Raw genomic sequence first — 26,003 nt, forward strand, 5'->3', positions numbered from 1 at the left:
CTTATGCCCTCGGTGGGATCAGTCTCCGAGTAAATGGCAATTGGCAATCAAATCCAGCGATTGCTTATTTCCCGAATTTTGTTTTCGTTTTCGAAAAAAAAATGGTTTTCATTAAATAACTTGACCATTTTTAATTTTTAAGAAAAACCAGAAGAACAAAAGTTGTAGGAAAATTAATTCTATACAAGTTTGTTTCTTATAATTTTTCTTCTCAAATTGATAGTTTTCGAAATAACTTGAAACAAGCGGTAATCTCAAAATATTGCATTATATCTCGTTCATTTTCAAATCGACGGCATAAATAAGTAAGGTCACATTTTTTCTTCTAAAACCGATATTTTTTGATAGGGACAAGTAACACAAATAATTGAAATACTGAGTAGTAAAAAAATGGTAATTTGAAAAAAATACATTTGAAATAAAAGAATAAATTTGAAAAAAAATATGTGAAATGACAAAAGAAGATGAAAGAAAAATGAGTCGAATTTCATGAAATAATGTGTTAAAAAAAAAAAATTAATGATGTATGCCCGGGGTGCCGCTAGTGGCAAGAGTATACTAGTGGTGCGGACAAATTTTTTAGACTTTCCATACACAACGCAAGCGGTTTGATCAAACTTCAACATGGCGGACAGTAAATCAAAAATTTAGATTTTTATTAAAATTACCTTCAGCGGCTCCTCAAACCCCATACACAACACAAATAGCTTGCAGCAAAGGGATATTTCGCTCTTAAGCGTAGTTCCCCAGTACGTTTTGTCAACGTAAAATTGAATCAGAAAATTTTCAGAAAAATAGCCGAAAACGTACCCCTTTCCCAACCACTTTCGGTACTTTTGTAGACCTAATCCGCGTTTCATCCATTTTTCTTCCCCTTTTTGGATACATTTTCGGATTGTTTGCCGGCTGGGCTGTTCTCGTAACAAGCACAGCAGCTTCGCGCACATATATATATTACCTGTTCTTTGGAACTTCTCAATCACACTGTCAAAGAGCGAATCAACACGATTTTAGAGGCAGTCTTCTCGTGTTAGAGAGGTACCCATTCGCAATGCAAATCGAAGAAGAACGAAGTACTTCAGACTAACGCCACTAGCGACGAAATTTTTGAAGCTATCGACAAATTTGTACAGAACAATGGTTTAAATGGAGAAAGTGTGCGGATATTTGCGGTGGTTGGAAAACGAAAGGAGCGATGTCTAGGATGAAGCAAGAGGCAGAAACCGCCACGAGAAGTCACTGTATGATCCCTCAGAAATCAGAAAAACGTATGTAACTTCGAAGTTAACGCTAAGAAAATTGATAACAGCCGGTTTCACTAGCCATTTCGATATACAATTAAAAAAATTAAAATCACTTATCACTTAAATTGCTTTCGTGGAATTGGCTGTAAAAATTATTTTCTTAGCGTCAACGCGCATTGCCAGAGTTAACTTGGAAGGTTTAGAAAAAACCATTGTCGAATATTTTCCCAACATTGACTCTGAGGATGGCATCAGCTGGATAACAAACCCGTTTTCATGTGGCCCGAAAAGTAAACCTACTGAGATGACCAATTAAGCTTTTGAAAACTTATGGACATCAGTGAAGACAGCACTTTGAATATTAAATACTACGAAGAGAGGTCTGGATGCAAGTGTATGCAGAAAACACTGCTGCTGGCAAGATTGCATTAAAAATACTAGTGATTTTTAGGCCCTTACTATGAGTAGCATTCGATGTTCGATCTTCGCTGGTTATCGAAGATCGAACATCGAAAGTGAAATAATGAGCTATGCAACCGTGTCGAAATTTTCGTTGAGTTTCGAATTTTCTGACGAACAGAATTTTGCTTTCGATGTACACCATCGGCGAAGTGTTGGAAAATTGTGAAAAACTTATGATTTTGCATTTTTTTTTTACTCTATGGCGGCTAGATACTAATTTTAAATAATTTTTATTAATCTCATGCAGTTCTAACGTCGTGAATATTAAACACAAGCCCGAAAGGCTGGTTTTGCTTGTGAAAGAAAATCCTAATACTCAGTTGGTACGATCTCTGCGAACAAAATCGTAAGCTGTTGATAGTTTTAAAATATTTTAAATAGATTTGGCTTACAAACGCCTCTTTAGACAGTCGGAAGTTTTTAATAAATCTGTAGACAAATTTCTTAAATATATTTTTTATGGCAAAATATTTTCGAAAGACTACACTTAAACCCTCTTAAACATTTTCCACTCCTGGCCAGTTTACCAAGCTCTCATCATCTGACGAATCGTGACGACCACATTTTTATAAACTCACTTTCTTTTTGATTTAATTTTAATTTGCACAAATTTACATACATATGTATAAGCACACTATTTAGTTTGCTCGATTTGTAAACAAAACTTCTCAGCGGTGAAAAATGTACTATTGTAAACAACCTAACCGAGCGAAATTCACAATAGCGCTATTCTTTATCGAATGAGCGTCATAATACCAAATGAAAATTCGCTCGGTCAGAACTTTCGACCACAGTCGAATGCAACCCATAATAGGGGCCTTACTCTTACATTTCTATGTGAGACTACATTTTCAACAAATGTTTACATAAACAAGTAATTTTTATGCAAAAAAAAACAAAACCGATTTCAATTCCCATCTAAGAATTTAAGGTTATCGCTAATTTATTCATGATCCAAGTTTGCATTGTGTTTTCTTGTTTTCGTAGACATTTGAAGAGTAGGGGTGCCGCGAAATTTTTTTAGCACAAGGGTGCCGAGGTGAAAAAAGTTTGGGAACCCCTGCCTTAGACTATGTTCAAACAGGCACCTAATTGGCAATTAAGGACCTTTTCACCAATTAAGACCTTAATTGTTACCCAATTTATCATACAAAAATTCAAATTATTAATTGCCAATTAATTTGTGTGAGTTTCTCTATGCAATCCTGCTAGGTATATTTAATTCTGTCTTAGAGGCATGTTTATTGAACAAAGAGCAATCAGCTGGTTGTTTCTCGTCCTCTTTAATAGCTGATGTTCCATCAGGGATGGAAAATTTAATTATAATATTGTACCTAATTTACGGAAAACTTTACCTAAAAGTAGATAGATGTACCTAAAAAGTAAATATGTATTTCTATATAAAGAAAAATAGAAGGGATAACTTCCCATCGATGCCATATCAACTTCTGTACTCACAAGGAATGTTAATCCCGGCATCCCGGTATTTTTTAAGTCTCGAAAATCCCTGGATTATTTGCCTAGAATCCCGGGATTTTCGGGATTTTTATTTACAATGGTGGCAATAATAGAAATGCTTTATGTTGACCAGTTTTGGCTATATTTCTTTTGTTTATTTAATATTTAACATTGTTTTTATAAATGTGTAGCTCAATATACATATAATACCTTGCGGCAGGAAATTTTGCACACAAAAAAAAATCAATATATTCGCCAAACCAAGGGCCAAATATATTAAAATTTGGTTCTTAATTCTTCTCTCTGGCGTCAGGATTTTTAAAAAGAACTTTGAAATTTGAAAGATATGAGTAATTCAAAAAATTATTTAAAAATTTTTCTTCAATATTCTCAAGAAACCAGTATGGGTATCAAATGAAAGAGAAGATTCTGCAGAGTCAAAACACATTAAATTTTGTGGTCCGTAAGGGACAGGTAGGTATTGAAAATGCCCTTTTAAAATTTTATCCTCGAACATCCTTGAAAATTTTCAAAAAATTATTTCATTTATTACCCATACTTTTGTTTTACATTGCACTGAATTTTTTTAAATAGATTTTGAAATTAACCATATCATTGAAATTATAACGAACCCTTACCGCCAAAATAACGTTTTTAAAAATTTTCGTTTTGATGCAGAAATGCATCTAAATAGATGCTCTAGGAATATTCCTGCATTAAAAAGAAAATTTTGAAAAAAATGTCGCGTACGTTATTTTGACGGTTAAGGCTCGATAAAGTCTTTTTAAAAAAATCATGACGTCAGAGAAATGCCCATTTATACATATGCATTTAATTATGTGTAATATGAAGTAGCCTTTTATAAAATAATGTAAATTTTGGATAAACAAAAGGGATATAGACAAAACTGTCAAATTAAATTTTATTTCTGTCACTAGAATTATGAACTTCTTTCAACCAGAAAATAAATTTTTTGTACACAAACTAAAGTATTATTAAATGCATATAAATTGAATTATTGTCCGTCGTTTTGTTACTTATGGAATAATTTTCACTTTAAATAAAACAGTACGTTCCAAACCCATTTACTTATTAGTTATTATATGGTAGCAGAGCTCCTCAAACCATATTGATGCAATTTTTTCATGTTAAGTCATTGCAAAATAATAAATATCTAAATCCCGGGACTGATCCCGGGATTGAACCAACGACATCCCGAAAATCCTGGGATCGGAAAAATCGAAAAAATTAACATCCCTATTACTCACATTAAACAAATTTTGGCTATGAAATGAATCTCTTCCAGCAGCGTGAGACAAAGCTATGTTGTAAAACAGGTGAACCACTTTCCTCCCAGTTGTTCGATATGACGTTAAAAAAAATATTTTCCGTCTATCTAGCGAAATCAACTACTCCACCCTTCTGTATCATTTGTACGCCTCTTCACAAAGCTGGGAAGCTATTAGACCAGTTGCATTGAAATGCCAATAAAAATAAGAACTGATTTCCTGATAAGTTATTTGGCTACGTTCCAAATGTACATGAAATTGTGTGTTTGTACCTAATGAGCTTTCAAACTAAAGGTACGATTGTACCAACTTTTCCATAACTGTAGGTAATCCAGCAGCTGATTTCGTCTCGCTAATTGCGCAGCTGACGTGTATGTGAACACCAAACTCAGTGNCTTTCGTTTCTGTGGTAATCGTGTTTTTTGCTGGGTAAACTTTGTTTCTTAACAGATAATTATCACAAATTATCACTAATTTCTGTTGGAAAGCGTTTCTTAACCCAAAAAACTAGCAGAAACTAGCAGCTCTCTCTCGATCATACGCTCTTCTTTTTTTGGCTCTCCTGCTAATTTCTGCTAGTAAAATTTTTACTAGCAGAAACTAGCAACTGTCGAAATATAGATTGGCGCTTACATATATGTTAGTGTTTGGCCGAGCTTCTCCTCCGACTTGTGGCGTGCGCCTTGATATTGTCACACAAGGCGAAGGGACCTACAGTTTTACGCCGCCTCCGAACGGCGATTGTATTTTTATGAGAAGCTGTTTTTCATGGCAGAAATACAATCGGAGGTTTGCCATTGCCTGCCGACAGACGACCGCTGTTAAGAAAAAAACCTTTTTTCTATATTTTTTGCGATGTTGCTTTGACCAGGGTTTGAACCCGGGGTCTGCGGAGTGGAAGCGCGCACTGCTTACCACTACACCACAGCGGCCGACAAAATGGATAAACAAAAATTCGCGCCAAATACACCGATCAGCTGATTACTTGCTAGTTTTTGCTAGTTTTGCGTTTCTTTACTTTGCCGTTATTTCGCACTCTTTGAGCGTAATTCTTTTAATTTTCTCATTCTTCTTCTTCCTGATAATTATCTGCTAGAAAAGAAAAGAAACAAAGCCATAGTCTTATATGTTCATGATATCTTGTTTTTATCTTGCGTCCTGTTTGTCCTATGTAACTATGTTGACATTCGCAAGTCAACTTATATAGACCTTGCTTGCCAGTGCGTCTTCCTCGTTTGCACCAGGGTTGGGTTTTTCGATACAATTGTACTTGTTCAATACAATATCAGTAAACAAATTACTTAAGTACGACGGAGGCAGTTTTGATACAATCTGCTGATAGCATCATAATTTTATATTGTAAATATTTTATTTTTCGTAATATGGCAACCTTCTTTCGAATAAAACATAAAACGAATTCTTTTTGTGCACTTGCGACCAGCATATCGTGCTCTAGTTTGATGTATATCTGTCTCTCTTTATCACATACATTTTCTATGCATAACACAAAAACACCTGATTTAAATCAAATTAACGCATTTCGAAGGCATCTTCGAAATTTAGCTCATTTAACACTGCCTGAGCAATCAAAAAGCAATGGATTTGCATTTGAATAAAAAGTGTGTAATTTATTAAATTAAATTAAATATTTGGTTCATTATAGTTAAACATTTTTCAGCAAAAAAAGAAAATACGAAGTAGGGTTTCGAGTGGAATGGAAAAATAAATTTCCTTGGCTAGTGCAAGAAAATAGTCCGCAGGGAAAGAAGTGTACCACATGTAATATTCCGATTGCTGGAGGTCTGTCCCACATACAGCGACATGCAGATTGTGAAAGCCACATACGTAATGTGAATCGAGCAAAGCAAACTCCAAAATTACAGGAGTTTATTGAAAACAAACAGCATATCGACTCAACAGCTACAGCAGCTTTCAGTGCTTCTGAGTCCTACGTTTAAGGTGTATTTTCTATTTCTCTCGTACATTTTAAAAATTATAAACAACGTAAATATCGAAATGCAAGCAGAGGAGGCTAGAATACACATATTCTTGCCGAGAATGAAATATTTATTTCGCCAAGTAGCGCGTAGCTTTTTACAGAAACAGTACTTAGATAATACTGATATTGGCAAAATATTCCTAGATGAAAACCATATCGATATCGATAATATATATTGCGGAGCTGAAGTTGATCTCTTCATATGTAATAATTTTATAGAAAAACAAGAGGTCCAACCTTTTAAATTGAACGTTAAATTATTTTAAATCGAATTTTGTAAAAGTCTGCAAAAAAAGTTTATTTTAATAATGAAATTTTATATTGGGCCACAAAGTTTAGTCCTGATATAGTGTTATCGGGTGAAACAACGAGTATTGTGCCACTGGTAGCTGGACTATTTACAAAATGTGAAATTAATAAAGTGGAAGAAATCAATACAGAATATCGTGCCCTGGCAGAACACGAAGAATTGGAAAAGCTAAAAAATGTTTCTATATGCGAATTTTGGGCAAAAGTAAAATCTTTAAAAAACGAACTAAATGAGCCATTTTTCGCAAATAGCTACAGAATTGCGCAAGGGGTTTTATCATCTCACATTCTTCAGCAAATGTTGAGAGAATATTTTCAATACAAAATATAATTAAAACCAGGTGCAGAAATCGTTTGCTCGCTGATTCACTTTCTTCTTTAATAAAAACAAAAGATTTCATTAAAGCCAAAGGGCAATGTTGTCATAATATACGAATTGAAAAATCAATTAATTATGAAAATGTTTTAAAAGACGTTACCGAGGACGAAAAGCTTTTTGATTAACAAACTGTGTTATTTTAATTTTTAATACACCTCGCTACCTAAAGGTGAAAAGGTGCCAAGTCCACTTTCTTTTTGTAAATTTAATTTTTGGTGGAGAATGGCAGATAATGCGAAACTGCATATATTTTTCGTCTCTCCTAATCAATAAAAAAAAAATGACTTTGTTGGTAATGTTTTCACCTTTAGGTATACGCATACATATGTATCTGAAAATATAAGCCATAAAATGGCAAGTATTATTTGCGTTTAGTTATGTTTATTGTTAAATAAAAAATAAAAAAGTATTTTTCAAATGAAGATATTAATTATTCACGAAAACAAAAATTAGTACAAATTTATTACAAAAAGTACAATTCTTAAGAGGATTTGATACAATATCGAAAACCTGATTTCCCAACCCTGGTTTGCACTATTTCGTACGTTGTTCTTCGTTCTAAATGCTGTGGTAGTGTCATACTTTTGGAATACCTTAGCCAATTTATATGATGTTTTGCCCGTATAAGTTAACACTAGCCAAACGTTTTCATTATTTTCCTTCAAATTTTCATCAAAATATAAAACTTTTTGATCCAAATTTAAAAAAAAATTTGGAGTACGCAGTCTGGTAGCCCATTCAGTTACAGTAGAAGTCGAGCTCGAGTCAGAATTTGTTTGCATATTTTAAGCTACAAATTTAAAACATATTTACAGTAAAACCCGCTTAAGTACCTGACGAAAACTGTCAGCGTTTTGAGGTACTTAGGCGGGTTGGGTACTTAAAATAACCCGCTTAAGTACCTCGATGCGGGTACTTAAGCGAACATAATTATTGATGTAGTTACATCTTTTTGTTAACTTACATAAATATGTAAATCCTTGAAAAAAGCATAAACATTTAATGAAGTATACGTATTTATTTAAGATTTTTCAACTAAAATACAGTTCATTCCCTAACAAATACCATGTAAACCTAAGCTTAAGATTTTATAGAACACAAAGAAAAAAATTCATGAAAATTTAAAATTTTTTCTCAGATGTGCTTTTAGAGTACACAGTTTTATATCCCATTCAATTTTAGACTAATAATGTGCAAGTTTCAAGTGGCTAAAAACTACCGTTGATTTTTTATAATTTTTTTGGTGTGTAACGCTGTCACTGAGATTCAAAATATGTAAATAATTTAAGGAATTTTAAAAGAGGAAAATTATAGGTAAAATGGTAAATGGGGTATGAAAAATTGAGGTACATAGGCGGATTGGGTAAATAAGCGGGGAGGTACTTAAGAGAGGGATTTTCTTCAGTTTACATTCAAAAATTCACATTGCCCAAAAATGTTGGTTACTTAAGCGGGTTAGGTACTTAAGCGGGTTTCACTGTAGTTGGTGTTCTTATTAAATACAACATTCCCAATAAAATGTTGACTGAAAGGTATAATACCGAATTTTTGCTAAACGATTTTTCGAGTACGAATGAAATTGAATAGTATTCAACAATTTTTATTGAGCTCGAGGCTGTTTTTTTTTATGAAAACTTAGTGGAAAAGCAACAGTAATTTGAAAAAATGGTAGAAGTGATAGCTATTTCAGAAATCACAACATTTCCTCATCAGACTTCTTTCAGTAAGATTCGAACCGACGATCCCACTGACTCAGCCAGTTGTCTACGCACTGTGCTAAGTTCGCCTTGTTAATTCTTGTTGCTTATTTCCACTATTTCACTTGTTAAGCCAACTACAATCAAGCGCAGCTTTCCGCTGCAATTCACCTGATCGTGTGGTTGTTGGTTTTTGTTAATATTTCTATTATTAGAATGTTTAACTATTAGGTGTGTTCGTCCTTAAGTTATTTGTTTTTGTTATTTTATGGCCTTATAACAATTATATTCAAAAAATTTTATTGAGCACGAGGCCGTTTTTTTACTATTTTTTTTTTAATGAAAACTTAGTGGAAAAGCAACAATAATTTGCAAAAATGGTAGAAGTTATAGCTTATTCCGGAAATCACCACATTTTCTCATCTCACTTCTTTCAGTAGGATTCAAACCGACGATCCCACTGACTCAGCCAGTTGCCTACGCACTGTGCCAAGTTCGCCTTGTTAATTCTTGTTGCTTATTTCCACTATTTCACTTGCTAAGCCAACTACAATCAAGCGCAGCTATTCCGCTGCAATTCACTTGCTCGTGTGGCTGTTGGTTTTTGTTAATATTTCTATTATTAGAGTGTTTAACTTTTATTAAGTTATTTGGTTTTGTTATTTTATAGCCTTATAACAATTATATTCAAAAATTTTTATTGAGCTCGAGGCTGCTTTTTTTTTAATGAAAACTTAGCAACAGTAATTGGAAAAAATGGTAGAAGTGATAGCTATTTCGGAAATCACCACATTTCCTCATCAGCCTTCTTTCAGTAGGATTCGAACCGACGATCCCACTGACTCAGCCAGTTGCCTACGCACCGTGCTAAGTACGCCTTGTAAATTATCGTTTGCTTTTTTCCACTATTTTCATTTTTGTTATGCCAACACAATCAAGCGCAGCTATTCCGCTGCAATTCACTTGATCATGTGGTTGTTGGTATTGTTGGTTTTTGCTAATAATTCTATTTTTAGAATGTTTAACTTTTAGGTGTGCTCGTCCTTAAGTTATTTGTTTTTGTTATTTTTTTGGCCTTTTAACAATTATATTCAACAATTTTATAATGAGCTCGAGGCCATTTTTTAAATGAAAATTTATTGTGGAAAAGCAACAATAATTTGAAAAAATGGTAGAAGTGATAGCTATTTCGGAAATCACCACATTTCCTCATCAGACTTCTTTCAGTAGGATTCGAACCGACGATCCCACTGACGCAGCCAGTTGCTTACGCACTGTTCGCCTTGTTAATTCTTGTTGCTTATTATCACTATTTCACTTGCTAAGCCAATTACAGTGAAACCGGCTGAAGTACCTCCCCGCTTAAGTACCTAACTCGCTTAATTAACCAACATTTTTGGGCAATGTGTATTTTTGAATGTAATCTGAAGAAACTCCCACTCTTAAGTACCTCCCCGCTTATATACCCAACCCGCCTAAGTACCTACATTTTCCGTACCCCATTTACCATTTTACCTATGATATTCCCCTTTTAAGTGCTCTTTTAAAATTCCTTAAATTATTTACATGTTTTCAAATTCAGTGGCAGGGTTACACACCTTCGGCAAAAAAGTTATAAAAAATCGACAGTAATTTTTAGCCACTTGAAACTTACACATGATTAGATTAAAATTGAATGGCCATAAGACTGTATACTCAAAAAACACTTCTAAGAAAAAACAATTTAAATTTTGGTGAATTTTTTTTAAGTGTTCTATAAAATTTTAAGCTTAGGTGTATATGGTTTTTATAAGGGAATGAACTGTATTTTAATTGAAAAGTCTTAAATAATTCTACGGTCTTGCTTTTAAACTACACTACTACCTCATTAAATGTTCATGTTTTATTCAAGGATTCACATATCTATGTAAGTTAACAAAAAGAAGTAACTACATCAATAATTATGTTCGCTTAAGTACCCGCATCGAGGTACTTAAGAAACCAAATAATGGAGGAGCCATATAGAAATTACCACATAGAAATTACTGCAAGCGAAATTTTTTTCGGAATGGTATCTAATTATCTATATAACTACATAAAATGATGGCCGTTTTGGTTGTTCTGCGAGATGAGCAAAATGAATAAAAGCTCGTAAAATTAGGGTACGTGTAGAGCCAGTGCAGTTAAACGTAATAATTTCTTTGATAATTGACAATAGTTGCACAATTTTTAGCGCTAATATGCAGGTATGTTGAATGCATCTATCGGAACAGTTTCCTTATAAGTGGTGAAAATAATGCCACTGATGCGCATTTTGGGGTAGGTATCTTAAATGTGCACTTAAGCGTAAAGGCTGCAAAGCAAAATATACTGTATTTCATATAACAGACTGACGATGGACTGGATAACAACGGCCTACTTAGAAGCCATGGTTGCATGTCATACTCTTCGCTATTTTAAAATTCTAAAATATTTATAGCTGGAGGTATATTTACATATTTATATTGTAGTGTAGTGCACTATAATTTTAAACCACATTTTCATGATATGCTTTTGATATTGAGGCATATTCTGGATTTCGTACGAATCGAAAATTTGAAATTTTTGTATAGAAAATGATAGGAAAATTTCATGATTTTCGATTCGTACGAAAACAAGAATACGCTCCATTATATTTTTTGAATTACTTGAAATGAGACATATTGGGATATTTGTTTTTAAGCAAAAATTTCAAATAAATAACAGTTATTTTTTTAGTCCTCGGGCCTCGTCTGGTGATATTTTTATATAGCGATATATAGTTCCAAAAAAAAAAACAAAAAAGTTTTCGCATCTCCAATAAGCCGTGAGGTTTCGTATATTTGATAAAAAAGTAGGCGCCTGCTCCAAGATGTGATTAAGATTAGGGGCCGCTGTCGGGGCTTGAAATTTTAATTTTTCTCCTATTTCGAAATTTCTTGTAAAAGGATTTTCCGATAACTGAGGTCATATTTTGTGCAGAGAAACAATGTGGTTTCTATACCAAAATTTCACTCCGAAAACGACGGAATAGTTGGTTTTTCTTAAAAAATTTTTGAGATGGAAAATTACAAAAAATCGGGTCTTCTAATTTCAAATTCAAATAAAATGAAACAATATAAGTTTTTTGGAGCCGGTATATGTATATGATTTCCGAACATTTATACGTTGTAAACATACCAAATCATTATTTTGGTCGTTTTGGCAAGATATTTATACCCGAGCGCACTTGTGAACGAGGGTATATTAACTTTGTTCACATAACGGTTGTTTGTAACAGCCAAAACAAATCGAGATAGATATAGACAAATGTATACATACACAAATGCTCAGAATAAATATAGAAGTCGATTAAGCCATGTCTGTCTGTCCGTCCGTCTGTCCGTCTTTTCGTCTGTCCGTCCGTCCGTGTACACGATAACTGGAGCAAAAATTGAGATATCTGAATGAAATTTGGAATGTAGGTTGCCCAATCCAAGGTAGGTTGGCGTGAAAATGGGCGGAATCGGACTGTAACCACGCCCACTTCCAATATAACGGTATTTTCGTAAAATGAAAGAACTGCGATATTTCATTAAATATTGTATTCAAATTGTTGAAAATTTATATGTGGAGTAGAATTTTGGTAAAACATAATATTATTATGAAATTTTTGGCAAATGGGCGTGATTGCGCCCACTTATGACGAAATGCTGTATCTCACTAGCCGCTCCACCAATCGTTACCAAACTCGGTACGAGCCTTGCCTAGGGTCTAGCTAGGAAATCTGTTGAAAATCTGTAAAATTGGGCAATAACCAAGTCCACTTCCCATGTAACGTTAATTTACAGATACACGAAGTTATTCAAATCGGACTAAAATTACATCCGTTTTCCGTATAACCGTATATTCCAGATATAAGAAAACTCCTACTAATAGCTACAACAATCTCGTAACAATAAATATATAAGACTGCTATATACTTTTAGGAATTGGGCTCGGCATCGCCAACTTTATGACTAACAAGGTGTATCTCGGTAACCACTTTATCGATTTGTACCAAACTATGTTCAATTATATCATTAAGCCTAACTCAGCATATTATCGAAAACGTTTGGAATAGGGAGAAACACCCCTGCTTATCATGCAAATGTAGTTTAGTGAAAGTTGAAACGACGATATTTGGTACCTGCGCCGGGTCCAGTTTCGCCCGAACTTATACTTATAAATTCAAACTTTAAATTTTAATAGGACTCTAATAGTTTGCAAATCTTATTGCTTTTCGTTAACAAGCTGAAAAGTAATTTATGAAAGAATTGGCGCTTATGATAGCCTTTATGTTGTATAATCTAGACATTTAAAAACGACGGAGTGCGGCTAATTTGAGGATTGTTAAAAAAACTGAATTTTGAGTCAATTAACACTGGCAATCAGCAGAATAAACTGTCCACGTATCAAATTCAACTGTTTGGTGCATGTACTAAATTGTCCACAAGTTATCTCCATAGATGCAGTGTTATAGCTCATTTTAACCTCCAACACTATATTGGCGATTCTATTCGGTGTTTTTGGACGTACTTTAAGGTACGAAAAAAAGTAAAATTTAATACTTCACTAGAATAGGTTCTGTGCCAAAATCTTAATATATGGGAGGTTTATGGCAAGTTTCGAAATGAATTGCTATATTTGGCGACTCGTCGTTTGTTTTAAGCTCAGTTATTGGCAAAAATTTGCTAAACGAATACTTTTTATCTATAGATTAAAAGCAAAGAGTATATAAACTGTTACAAACTCGGTTGGGCGGGAAAGGAGGGTAAAACCCGTTGAGATTAATTAATGTTAGCGAAACAACATGAAGAAAAAATGTCGCACATACCCATGAATTTGCCGTTTTTCCGATAAGTAGTTGTGGAAAAAATAATTTTGTTATTCCTTTTTTAGATATAGGGTGCTTTGCAGCGTTAGAACTTCACTACGATCGTAGTAGATTTGCTACGATTTTTGATGAAAATTATAAATTTACTTCGCTACACTGAACTCAAAAAATTGTCTTAAGGCCGTTTTTTCAAGTAGCTTTTTAAATTTATATGGCCTTTAAATACATTTTTCGCTAAAAAATACTACACTGTTTTTTTCATAGAAGAGGTCATAGAGTGATTGGCTTCCAATTACACTGTTCGTATGTAATTTTATTCAGTGGGCTAATAGTCAACGTCTTAGGGAAACTGATGGGCATATGACAATATTCGCAAACTTGATGGTGTGCATAATGAACACGGGGTTTTCGGGTCATAATCGAACTGAAACTGCATTGCATACATTAACGGCTTTGCAAATAAGTTCACGGCAGGTTGTTTCGCGGGATCTTCCACCGTTTACTGGCAAGCCAGATGAATGGCCATTATTCATAAGTAGTTTCGAAAATTCTACGTGTTTATGCCGGTTTAGTAACGACAAAAATTTATTACGTCTTCAGCAAAGATAAGTACATCACCGGCAGTGAATGTAAACAGGCTTGACTCTGTAATCATTTTGACTTTGGAAGTAAACCATTGGCAACCATTAAGGCATCAGGTTTGGCAGCAAATTTAAACAACCCTCTGTTAATACAGGAGTTGATAGATAAATTGCCATCACAAATTCGGCTACAGTGGGCCATATTTTCAAGAAACGAACTTCTGTGTACGTTGAAACAGTGTAGCGATTGGCTATTTGATATGGCCGAAGCAGCCAGCAGTGTTATCTCATTTACAAGAGCAAGTACGGACACGGAGCGACGTAAAACGCAACGCGTTAGTGTACATAGAGAAGTAACAGAGCATAAACGAAGCGTAAGGTGCTATTTTTGTGGTGAATATCATTATATTTATAAATTGGAGCGCTTTCGTAATCTCAATGTCAGCGAAAGGTGGGAAGAAGTTAAAAAGAGAAAGTTGTGTCGCCGTTGTCTAATAAAACATGATTTTAAAACATGTCATAATCGCAAGCCGTGCGGTGAAAACGGATGCACGTTTATGCATCACCCACTTTTGCATGCCGAGAAGAAAACGGGTGCTGAAGCGACAGTAGCAGTGCACCATATACGTATGTGTTATTGTACCCATCACAATTTATGGTAAAAAAAGGATAACTATTTTCGCGTTCTTGGATGATGGTTCCGGACCGACAATAATAGAAGAAAGCATTTTGGACAATCTTAAAATTGAAGGTCCCAAGAAAGAATTGTGTCTTAGCTGGGCAGATGGGACTACACAAATCGTTAACCTGAATGTGTCATCGAAAGACAAATCTAATCGTAAGTATACGCTTGTCGTTGGATTTACCATGTCAAACCTTACACCTTCAAGAGCTGCTTGACAAGTACAAACACCTAAGAGGGCTCCCCCTAGAATCTCATTACCAAATTAATAATTGGTGTCAACAACAAGAATTTGTCCATGTCATTGAAATATAGAGAAGGTAAAGCTAACGAGCCAGCAGCAACAAAAACAGGGCTAGGCTGGGCTATTTATGATAATCTCGACCGCAGCCCACTTCCGTCTCACCATCAGCTGCATATTTGTGAACGCAGTGATGACGTAAGCCTCCAATGGCTTGATGCCATAAGATGGATCTAGATCCTATCGAGGGTAAGGATTTGATGCCCGTTGAGCTGGCAGGAAAAGTAACGCGTGACGGCGAACGGTTTATAGCGAAGCTGTTGTGGAAGAGAGATGATTTTGTCATGCTTTGAAGGAAAACTCCTCAAAAGTGCAGAACAGAGATGCGAAGCCATCACATGCTACTTGCCGATGTTTACGGTTAGAAATCCGAACAAGCCGGGGAAATTGAGAATCGTCTGGGACGCTGCAACGAAATACGACGGTGTTTCACTTAATAATCAACTCGATAAAGGCCCTGGTTTGATAGTATCTTTACCGGGAGTACTATACAACTTCCGCATAGGGAAAATAGGCATATGCGGCGATATAAGTGAGATGTTCCACCAAATGGGTGTGAGAAAGTCGGACCAGGACGCGCAACGTTTTATATGGCGAGATTGTGACCCAACACGGTAACCCGACACATATGTATTACAAGTTTTGAGTTTCGGAGCTAGCTGTTTACCTTCGCTTGCGTTATATGCCAAGAACAAGAATGCCAAGGAGTTTGATCACACAGTTTCCCGCTGCTATGCGAAGGCATTACGTTGACGATATGCTCGTATGTACAAATACGGTCAAATATGCGATTAAACTTGCTAAAGATGTACGTGCAATACACGCACATGAAGGTTTCAGAATCAGAAACTGGCTGAGTAACTCTCCAGACTTATTACTAGCATTGGGTGAAGGTAGAACTAATTAGAACTTTTGCAAAGCAGGTCGCACACTTGAACACGTTATTGAAGCGGATAAAGTACTTGGCATGTGGTGGTTAACGCAGGGAGATTGCTTTAAATTTAACTTGAAGTTCACTAAAGCCAGCTCTGAAATATTACAAGGTGGGAGATTGCCTACCAAGAGGGAGCTATTAAGACTGTTGATGTCCTTTTTCGACCTATTAGGCCTGCTTTCATCTTTCACTATCCACATGAAAATTCTTGTTCAAAACGTTTGGTGTAGTCAAACTCATTGGAACGATATGGTGCCAGAAGAGCTTTCCGATGACTGGTGGAGATGGCTAGCAGAATTAAAAGGGGTTGAACGAGTTCGCATACCAAGATGTAACTTTTCACAGTCGAATAGCGAGAAAAACACTGTGCAATTGCACGTCTTCGTAGATGCCAGTGAGAACGCCTATGCAACAGTGGCATATTTTAGAATTTCAGATATGAGAGTTGCACCATTACGACCGATTACTATTCTGAGAATGGAATTACTTGCAGCGGTATTGGGAACTCATTTAGCTGCTGCAATTGCAGCGCACCATAGCCTGAAAATCGAACAAACATTCTTCTGGTGCGATTCACAAACGGTCCTGCTATGGCTTCGTTCTGACCCCAGAAAATATAAACATTTTGTGAAATTTAGAATTGCTCAGATCCAGGATTCTACAGAAATCGGAAATTGGAATTTTATCCGCACAAAGTTGAATGTTGCAGACTTGGCAACGAAATGAAGTCAGTCGCCAGAATTTAGCAAATAATTCGTATGGTTCACAGGGTCTTCATTCCTGAAGCTGCCAAAAGGCGATTGGCCTAATCAAAACGCAATCAGCTCTGAAAGTCTACAGTATGCAACGAGGAAGTTGACCTGCAGAAGGTCGCCGTAACTATTCAGAAATCAGCTGTTATAGATGCAATCCGTTTTTCTTTCATAGTTTATCTAAAGATAATACGCATGAGAAGTTGCCTTGAAAATGACACACACGTTTCAGAAGCCATGAGAAACCCTATAATATTGCCAAGGCAACACCGCATTACTTACCTGATTGTAGATTGGTACCACAGGAAGTTCAAAAACGTCAATCACGAAACAGTCATAAACGAAATTTTCCAAAAGTACCACATACCGGGTCTGCGAACCTTACTACGAAGTATTCGCCTAAATTGCCGATTTTGCAAAATTCAAAACGCACAGCCAATACCGCCAGAAATAAGCCCGTTTCCAGCTGCGCGAACATCACCATATACGAAACCCTTTTCTCATGTTGGTACTGACTTTTTTGGGCTCCTATTTGTAACTACCGGAAGACGCAGTGAGAAAAGGTATGGAGTTGTGTTCACTTGTCTCACATGTCGAGCAGTGCATATCGAAATTGCACATCCTTACAATGAGTTCTTGCTTAATGGTTATAAGGAACTTCATAGCGAGAAGAGGCACTCCGAATCACATATATAGCGATAATGGCATAAACCTGCGAGCGGCTGAAAATGAACTTCGCAAGGCTTATAACGAAATCGACTTTGGTTCGCTCAAACGCGAATTCCCCAGTACCACTACTGAATGGACGTTTATCCCTCCTGCAAGCCCACACATGGGAGGGGCCTGGGAACGTATGGTACGTTCTATTAAGCGAGTGCTTTATCAAATCATCACGCCGGAAACTAAACTCAACGATGAGAAGCTCATAAACTTGATGTTAGAAATCGAAAACATTATAAACCAACGACCACTAACCTACCTATCATTGGAAACAGCTGACCAGAAAACACTGACACCCAATCATTTGTCAATCATCATCTGGTGGTGGACCTCCAGGTAAATTTGACCAGTCGGATCAGTATGTCAAGGGTTGTTGGCGGCACACGCAGTCCTTAGCGGACGTCTTTTGGAAGCGGTGGATAGCTGAGGTTCTGCCTGAGCTAACGAAACGTACAAAATGGTACGACAAAACTAAGGCGGTACAGGTTGGGGACGTCGTAATCCGGGTTGCCACTTTGGTAAATTGTTACCAAAATTGGTAGAAAAAGTTTGGTTGGTAAAAACGTAAATTTTTTCTCATTTTGGTAGATTTTGTTGAACTATTTTGTATGAAAAACAAATAAAACTTTCCGTCCCCGCGCTATTTTTCATAGTTATCTTTATAAACTTTTAAATACATACGTATACATGTAGATATATCGATAAAAGGCGAACTTATCGTGCTCCATTAAAAATTAATTTTACGGGAATCCCGAGAAGCTTTTGATTGCCTAAATATTTTAAATGATTATTTAAATAAAAAGAAAAAATGCACAGGTATGTAATTACGCACTATGATTTTTCGCAAAAAAAGTTTTAATCAACGCAGTGTTTTTTCAATAGCAATTGTTAAATAAAACAAACCGCAAAAGTCTGGCGGCAAAAAAAATTAAAAAAAATTTTTAACTGCACATTGTTGGTTATACTCAAATATTATGGGCTATAAAACTTACCATACCTTAAATTGTTCGAAAAATTCAGAATGAAAAGTAGACGAAAATTTGTGGAAGCACAAACAATATTCTTGTGCAAAAAAATACCAAAAAATTTAAATTAAATAATAATCACGCCATTTTGGTTTGCAGGTGAAAACCGATGTGGAAGAATAACTTATACTAATTTTACTAATTTCAGTTACTGATCTTAAACTATCATTATCTTTCTTTATATTTAAATAAAGTTTAAAGTTTCAGAATATACATATTTGTTATGAAATATAGCAGTGTTATTCAGTATATTTTTTTCTCAGTGAAGAAGTGAAGATTTTGGTAGTGAAGATTTGGTAACTTTTGGTAACTTTTCTTAAGAGATTTTGGAGAAAAAAATGTTGGCGCGTGCCAACCACGGTCATAAACCCAAAATAAGCATAAATTAAAACCACAAAATATAGGTTATAATTAACATATTTGCCGTGTGAACAATAATTTAACGATTAAGTATATTAAGCAAAATAATATATTTCAAGCATTTTTTTATATTTAATTCCACAATCTGCCTTATCATGAGTTTCGCCTGAAAAAAAATTCATCCGAAAATTTGTTACCCGCCCATAGTAAAATTATGGAAACCAAAAGTGAAAAGTGAATCGGTTCGGGGAAAATGAAACTCATGATAATGCTGAATATTTTTTATAATTTTACACAAATTCACGATTAGTGCCATACGGCAACACTCGATCAGTTTGACAGCACTTGCAGAAGAAATAAAAATTGCTAGTGCAGCACGAGCAAGTTGAAATATATTTCCGAAATCGATTCTCGCTCTTGCAGTTGCAGTCACACCTTGCAACTTTCTCGCTGTTCGCCCATCGAAATAAAATTTCTCTTTTCCCAATTTGACAGCGAATTGCGTGCGAAAGGCGGAAATATTGCCACGTCTGACAGGCTCTTTAGTGTTAATGACGCTAGCGCATTTTATATATCTCACGAACCAATTGAACAATCGTAAAACGAAATACGGCGAGGAAAGCCAATGAAATTTACAATAAACTGTATATGCATCACTTTTCGATAGGCCTGATAGAAATTAATTAACAACTCCAGATTTTTTGTTCTTTTTTATGAAAAAATTCAAACTTTAACAGGGGCGAACTCAAAAAAATAAATAACGACTGTTTTTTTTTATTTTGGTTAAATAATTTCGCAGNCACCAAATTTTGACAAGTTTTAAAATATTATTTTTGTTGTTATAATTATAATTATTTGGGCCAAATTCTTATTTGTTATGTTGTTGTTATTGTTATTGTTATTGTTATTTTTGTTGTTATTTAATTTCGGTTAGTTCTTTATAGTTCGTTCTTTACCAACATCCGTATAAATACAAGTTTAAAGGCATTGTCACACGATTGGGTATTTGCTAAAATTTGGTGTAAATCGTATCCCAATTGTTTGAACACCCAAAATATTTTTCACTATCCCAATCACGAAAATTAATTTATTGAAATTTTTCAATAGAACATCGCTGTATTGTACCAATCTTTTGAAGTCAAAAAAAATGTCCCACTTTTTTTTTCCAATAGCCCAATATAAAAATTTACAAATCTGTACAAATGTACCAATCGAGTGACGCTGCCTTAAAAATTTATGCAATTAAAAAAAATCTACAAATTTTCGTTAAAATTCTGAGTATGCAGTTTTGTAGCCCATTGAATTCTAGTAGAATAAAGTACACGTTTCAAATGGCTAAAAAAATCGATTGATTTTTTAGAATTTTCAAAAGTTCGAAATTTGTACGAAAGTTTGTTGAATTTTTTTTTAATATTGCACAAATGAGTAGTAAATAAAAAAAAACGTCTACAACAACAGGAAACATCCAAATTGTATATTTCTCTTTATTATCTGAAAATTTGAATAAACAAGAGCCTAATAACATTAAAAAACAATATGGCAATGTGGTAGTTTTTGCAAATTTTATATATAAAAATTGAATATAGTGAGTATGATGAAACAGTAATTTTTACATAGCTATCTTTTTTTTGCTTTTCGCGTTCGCACTTCCATGAAGATTGGTCTGCTTCTTTTTTACGACGCCTTCCACTAGGCACCGAAACTAACACGTTTTCTTGCAGTTTTCTAAGTTCATCAGAAGATGGAGACTTTTGAAAGTGTATAAATAAGTATTATAGCGACTTTTGCTGCAGTAGTTAACATTTGATGCTATTTTTTCAGAAAATAGAAAGATTTTGCACTGTATTGTTAGTGGACATGAAACTACTATAAATACTGGTACGTTACTCACCAAAAACTAAAAATCTAAAAAAATTTAAATAGCGCCTTTGCAAGTGGACTGCTCAAATTTGGAAACATGAATTTCCACGGGTTTTGTTAAAGAACGAACTATATTTTTATTTAAAAATATAACAAAAGTTCAATAACAACAAATATAATACGTTAAAACTTGGCAAAACGTGGTTTGGTTATAATTTTTTGACCACTGTATGTATTTTTTTATATCTTTAATAAGAAAATTAAAAAAATATATGCCTTTTTTGCCTTTTTTTGAAGCTCGTTTTGCCTTTTTCCAGTTTCAGTGGCTTTAAAACCTACATTTCTACATTTCGGGAGGGGGAGGGGGGGGCGAACCCCCACAACCCCCACAACCCCCATCCCCCCACGCATCAATAGGCGCATCAATATTACATAGTTACATCCCGAGCTAATAAAAGGAAGGTAATAAAAATATAATGAATGGTTTATAACACGTCCCAGCCAAAAAAAAGTGTTTCGTGAAAGAAATGGTGATGAACTTCCAATTTGGTTGGCGACTTTTCAGCTGTCAGCTGTTGTGAAACTTGCAAGTTTTGCTAGCTTAGCGTTCGGGTACTTTGCAAACACTTCTTGAGAGAGAACACATAAAAATTCGCTAGAATTTGCTGTTAAGAGTTTTCTACTGGGAGAATACGCGAATACACCTAATGCTGATGAAGTTGTGACATTTTTAACAAAGAGGAATACTGAATTTTAGCTAATGCCAGGAAAATATTATTCAAACGGAAATGATTTTCGCCCAAAAATCTTAATCGAATAATATTATTTTAACTTTAGAGACGAGCAAAGTGCCTTTTATGAAATGGATATCTTTCGCCGTCTTTTCACTTTCCTACAGCGCCACATAGCGGGCGTCTTTCAAACATTCTTTCTTTACTCCATATTTAAATTAAAAAGTTCTTTACGAATGACTCAGCTAAAAAATTTTTTTTTAGTCACAGTTTTATAAATTACTAGACCAGGTCCGTTATCGATCAGTTAAAAGATAGTGCAATTTTTTTAATTTTGTTAACAAATGTTATTAATGGAAATATTCGTTTTCTGCGTACTGAGGTATTTTCTTTTCGGAAGATTCTTTGTCGATCAGCCGCTTTTAGGTACTTCTGCCAAAAATACTGTTGTGTAGTGCATAAACATATGTAGCTTCTTTATCGAAATGTCCAAAATTTTGGTGCTATATGCATTTCTAAATTTATGCATGTAAGTATGCATCTTCACACATACTAAATATGTACATTCTATGTATGTACATGCCTAACCGCAAATATGTCTTTGTGATGAAATTGTGACCCCAACGCATGCTCATTTTTCGTCCGCAGCTGCAAGTTTCCTAAATATATCCAAATAATGTGTTGGGACGTACATATGTATGTATGTTCAGTTGAGAGCAGAAGATCGTACACAGGGAGCCTGCCGATCAAAATGACGCTAATTTTTGTATATACTCGTGAGTTGTAGAAATTATTATACGGCGAAGCGTCGTGTATGAAATTTAAAATTTTTCAATTACAAAATGTACGAGAAAAGTCAAAGTGCTTACAACATAAACAGTTATGCCGCCGACGACAGCGACAGCGAAAGCCAAGAGGAAAGTTGTAGAAACGGCGGCAATAAATTGTCGAAATCCGTATCGATGGGGAACTGTGTGGTAGAAAAGAAGCGGGGCTTCAAGCCCAGTGATCGATTGAATCCCGCAAAGAAACAATTTCTCATCGAATTAAGTAAACAAATATGGCAAAAAAAGCATGTGAGTCATGTATAAAAATAGCGAAAATATTAAATACGTAGAATGCGAGAGCTATGTACATACATATGTATATGTATACCTACTCATAGTTGCATATGCATATGTATATTTATGTATATGTATGGGTGCGTTCAGAAATGCATCAAGCCAAAGCATCAGTATCTTTTACTTCTAAACTATATATGATGGAAATGCCTTATTTACGCAACTAAGTTCAAATTAAGCATTTAATCGTGGTTGCGCATATTGGACATTTCCATCAATTATAGTTTAGAATTAAATGCGTCTGATGCTTTGGTTTGATGCATTTCCGAACACACCCTATGTATGCATATATATGTATGTACATGCAAAAATGTTGATATAAGCGCCCAAATGCTATAATTTCTCGATTATTTCCATGGGTATTGGTTTTCTGCAGCCAACCGAGGAAGCACAAACTACCTACATTACACAAATAGACAAAGTTACAAACATAATTACATACATGTGAGTCCATGAGGCCCAGAGGCGCCTATCTTGAATAAAAATTTTTGAGGAATATGAAAATTAAGGATCTACGAATAATAAATACCGTATTTGACTGAAAAAATCATTGCACCTACGTGATGCTACCTATTATAGTAAAAAAAAAACTAAAAGGGCGTGCCTCGGCTATTACTCAGGGTGTTGTCAAACTGTTGCTTTTTCTGGTGCCATCACTTGTTTGAGTGATTTCTCTTGTTTCATGTGCAGCACTCGTGAATTTAGTATGACGTTGACCTTGGAGTGAAAATCTCTCAAGTGGGCCACCCAAAATTGGACGGTCAAGATTTTTTCACGCAAATCACTTTATTCGGTTTACAATCATAAAAAAGTATAATTTGAGCAATTTTGCAAAATTCGAAGCTTTACCAGAGTTATTGTTATTTTTTTTGTTGAATTCAGTAACTATTTATTATTCACTGATTCATAGCATGTATTTTTGCTGATATTTTTCATGATAAAAGTTAATAAGACACGCTTTAGCCTGATTGTTTAAATTTTTCAAATAATCATTATTTTATTAAAAACTTTATTTTTATAAAAAATTTGTATAAACAAATGGAAATATTTATTATTTCTAGATCACGTTCTTAATCGTTTACATTGAATATCAATCCTTATTCTATAATACATTATTTAAAAGAAAAGAAAATACGGAAACGGAGTCTCTAGTTATGTATTAATTTTTTTCGCTCTTGCCACGGGTGCTTTTGCTTTCATGCCGCGTGCCGCGCGGACTCGCAGCGAGCGTGGTGCAACCAGAGAATGCAAAAAAAAAAATTTATTTATAAACATAAGCATAGACATAAATAAATATGTACATACAGTGACGAAAAAAGTATTGGTACAGTGAATTTTTCGAAATATATGCAAAGGTTTTTATTCTTATTTATTTACGATAATTTTTTAAAGAAATATGGTTCATGCTCACCATAAACATAAAAATTAAATCTCCAAATTTTGTTCAAAACTCAGGAAAATTCAATAAATTTGCATACTAATTTGCAATTTTTTACTCAGATTTTTTAGAAAAATAGTAAGAACGCGGTTTTATAACCCACTCGATTTTAGTATAAGAAGTCTAAGTTTGAAGTTACTAGAAAATCGCGTTGATTTTTGGCAATTTTTTCACTCAGGCTCTTCCATACGAAGAATGTTCGACAATTATTTTTTGTATGGGGAAAATAAGCAACACACACCACTAAAAATTCTAAAAAATCTGAGTAAAAAATTGGGCTATAAAACTGCATTCCTAGAATTTTTCTACGAAATCTGAATAAAAAGTTGCAACTTTTTTTGCACTTGATAGTAGTTGGTTGAATAAGGAAAATGAATTAGCAACAAGAGTTTACGGGATGTACATAGCTCAGTGGTTAACGCTTCTGACTTTGAACATCGATTACGCAGGTTCGATCCCTGCTGAAGTCTAGAAAAAAAGAAGTCTGATGAGGAGATGTGGTGATCTCCGAAAAAGCTGCTATAACTTCTACCGCTTAGACTTTGTTGCTTTTTCAATTTTTCCTAATGAACAATCGTGGTACAAAGCTCAATAAAAATATTAAAAAATAAAAAGTTGCAAATTAGTATGCAAATTTATTGAATTTTCCTGAGTTTTGCACAAAGTTTGGAGATTTGATTTTTATGTTTTATGGTGGCTTATGAAGCATATTTTTATTAAAACATATCGCAAACAAATAAGAATAAAAAACTTTGCTATATTGCGAAAAATTCACTGTGCAAATAATTTTGTTCGTCACTGTATGTACACATTTATGTATACAACTTAAAAAAATATTGTATTAAATAGTCTAAATATGCTTATGTTTACAAATAAATTGTATTTTTTTTTTGCATTCTCTGGATGCACCATGCTCGCTGCGAATCCGCGCGGCACGCGGCATGAAAGCAAAAGCACCCGTGGCAGGAGTAGGGTTGCCAGATTTTTTGTGCGCAAAATCAGTACGTCAGACTTCTCCATGGTAAAAAAAACAGTACTTTTCAGTACATTTTTATTCAAGGCAAAATTATGAATCTAAGTAGCAGATAATACTTTAAAACGCCAGAGTACTTAATTTTTTTTATAACAATATCTATTCTGGTATATAAATAAAATATAGTTCAGAAAAACTAACAGTGTCATTCATTTTAACATCAAACAAATCAAATTTTTATTTTTTTTAATTGATCAACGTTTTAATTTTAGTAATTTTTTAAGAATTTGATCGATATATTGTGTCCGTCATTTAGAATTAAAAAAAAATTGACTTCAGATTCGTAATCACCGACCCCAAAAACTCCGGAGTTCCTGGTTTCGAACAAATCCAATCATATTTAAAAATATTGGACGCCATTTTGGATCCGCCATTTAGAATTTTGAAAAACTGACTTCAGGATCCTAATTAGCAATCCCAGAAACCTCCTGGTAACAAGTTCCAACCCATAACAATACGTAAATCGTTCAGTATCAACGTTTTAATTTTAGTATTCTCTTTTCGAGAGCATATTTTCGGGAACTAGTAGGTCCATTCTAACTGCCCAAGACAGGTATGTAGTTAAGGGTATGTTCCCACTAATACCAGAGTAATTACATGTAAAAACCACATTTTTAGCTGCATTTTAACATATCTGACCTGGTCTACGAAAAGGGAGCTTACGTGCGAAAACTAGTTTTCTGTGAAAAAGCTGTTAAAAGTAAGCAACTCGTTTCGTCAGTTTCTCATTATCTCGTTAATTGTTCTCCGCGCCGGACGTCCAGTAAGTGTTGTTG

The 26,003-nt window shown here is 34.6% G+C and overlaps 1 protein-coding gene across 6 annotated transcripts in view; it reads left to right on the forward strand.

Annotated features, from left to right (window-relative positions):
- LOC108380860 (mediator of RNA polymerase II transcription subunit 15) overlaps nucleotides 1-26,003 on the forward strand; it is a 251,110-nt gene that overhangs the window by 136,913 nt on the left and 88,194 nt on the right. The window contains exon 1 of one of the 6 annotated variants that reach the window (XM_017637295.1): nucleotides 22,319-22,711. The exons of the other annotated variants lie outside the window; for them this stretch is intronic. Within the exon in view, the coding sequence (XP_017492784.1) occupies nucleotides 22,478-22,711 (234 nt within the window). The 5' untranslated portion in view covers nucleotides 22,319-22,477. Of the gene's footprint in view, nucleotides 1-22,318; nucleotides 22,712-26,003 lie in introns of those variants that run through there. 6 annotated transcript variants of the gene reach the window in all.

The sequence above is a fragment of the Rhagoletis zephyria genome, unplaced genomic scaffold (assembly GCF_001687245.7).
Source record: "Rhagoletis zephyria isolate East Lansing unplaced genomic scaffold, Rhagoletis_zephyria_1.1 Rzeph_scaffold_00129, whole genome shotgun sequence".
Classification (NCBI taxonomy): domain Eukaryota; kingdom Metazoa; phylum Arthropoda; class Insecta; order Diptera; family Tephritidae; genus Rhagoletis; species Rhagoletis zephyria.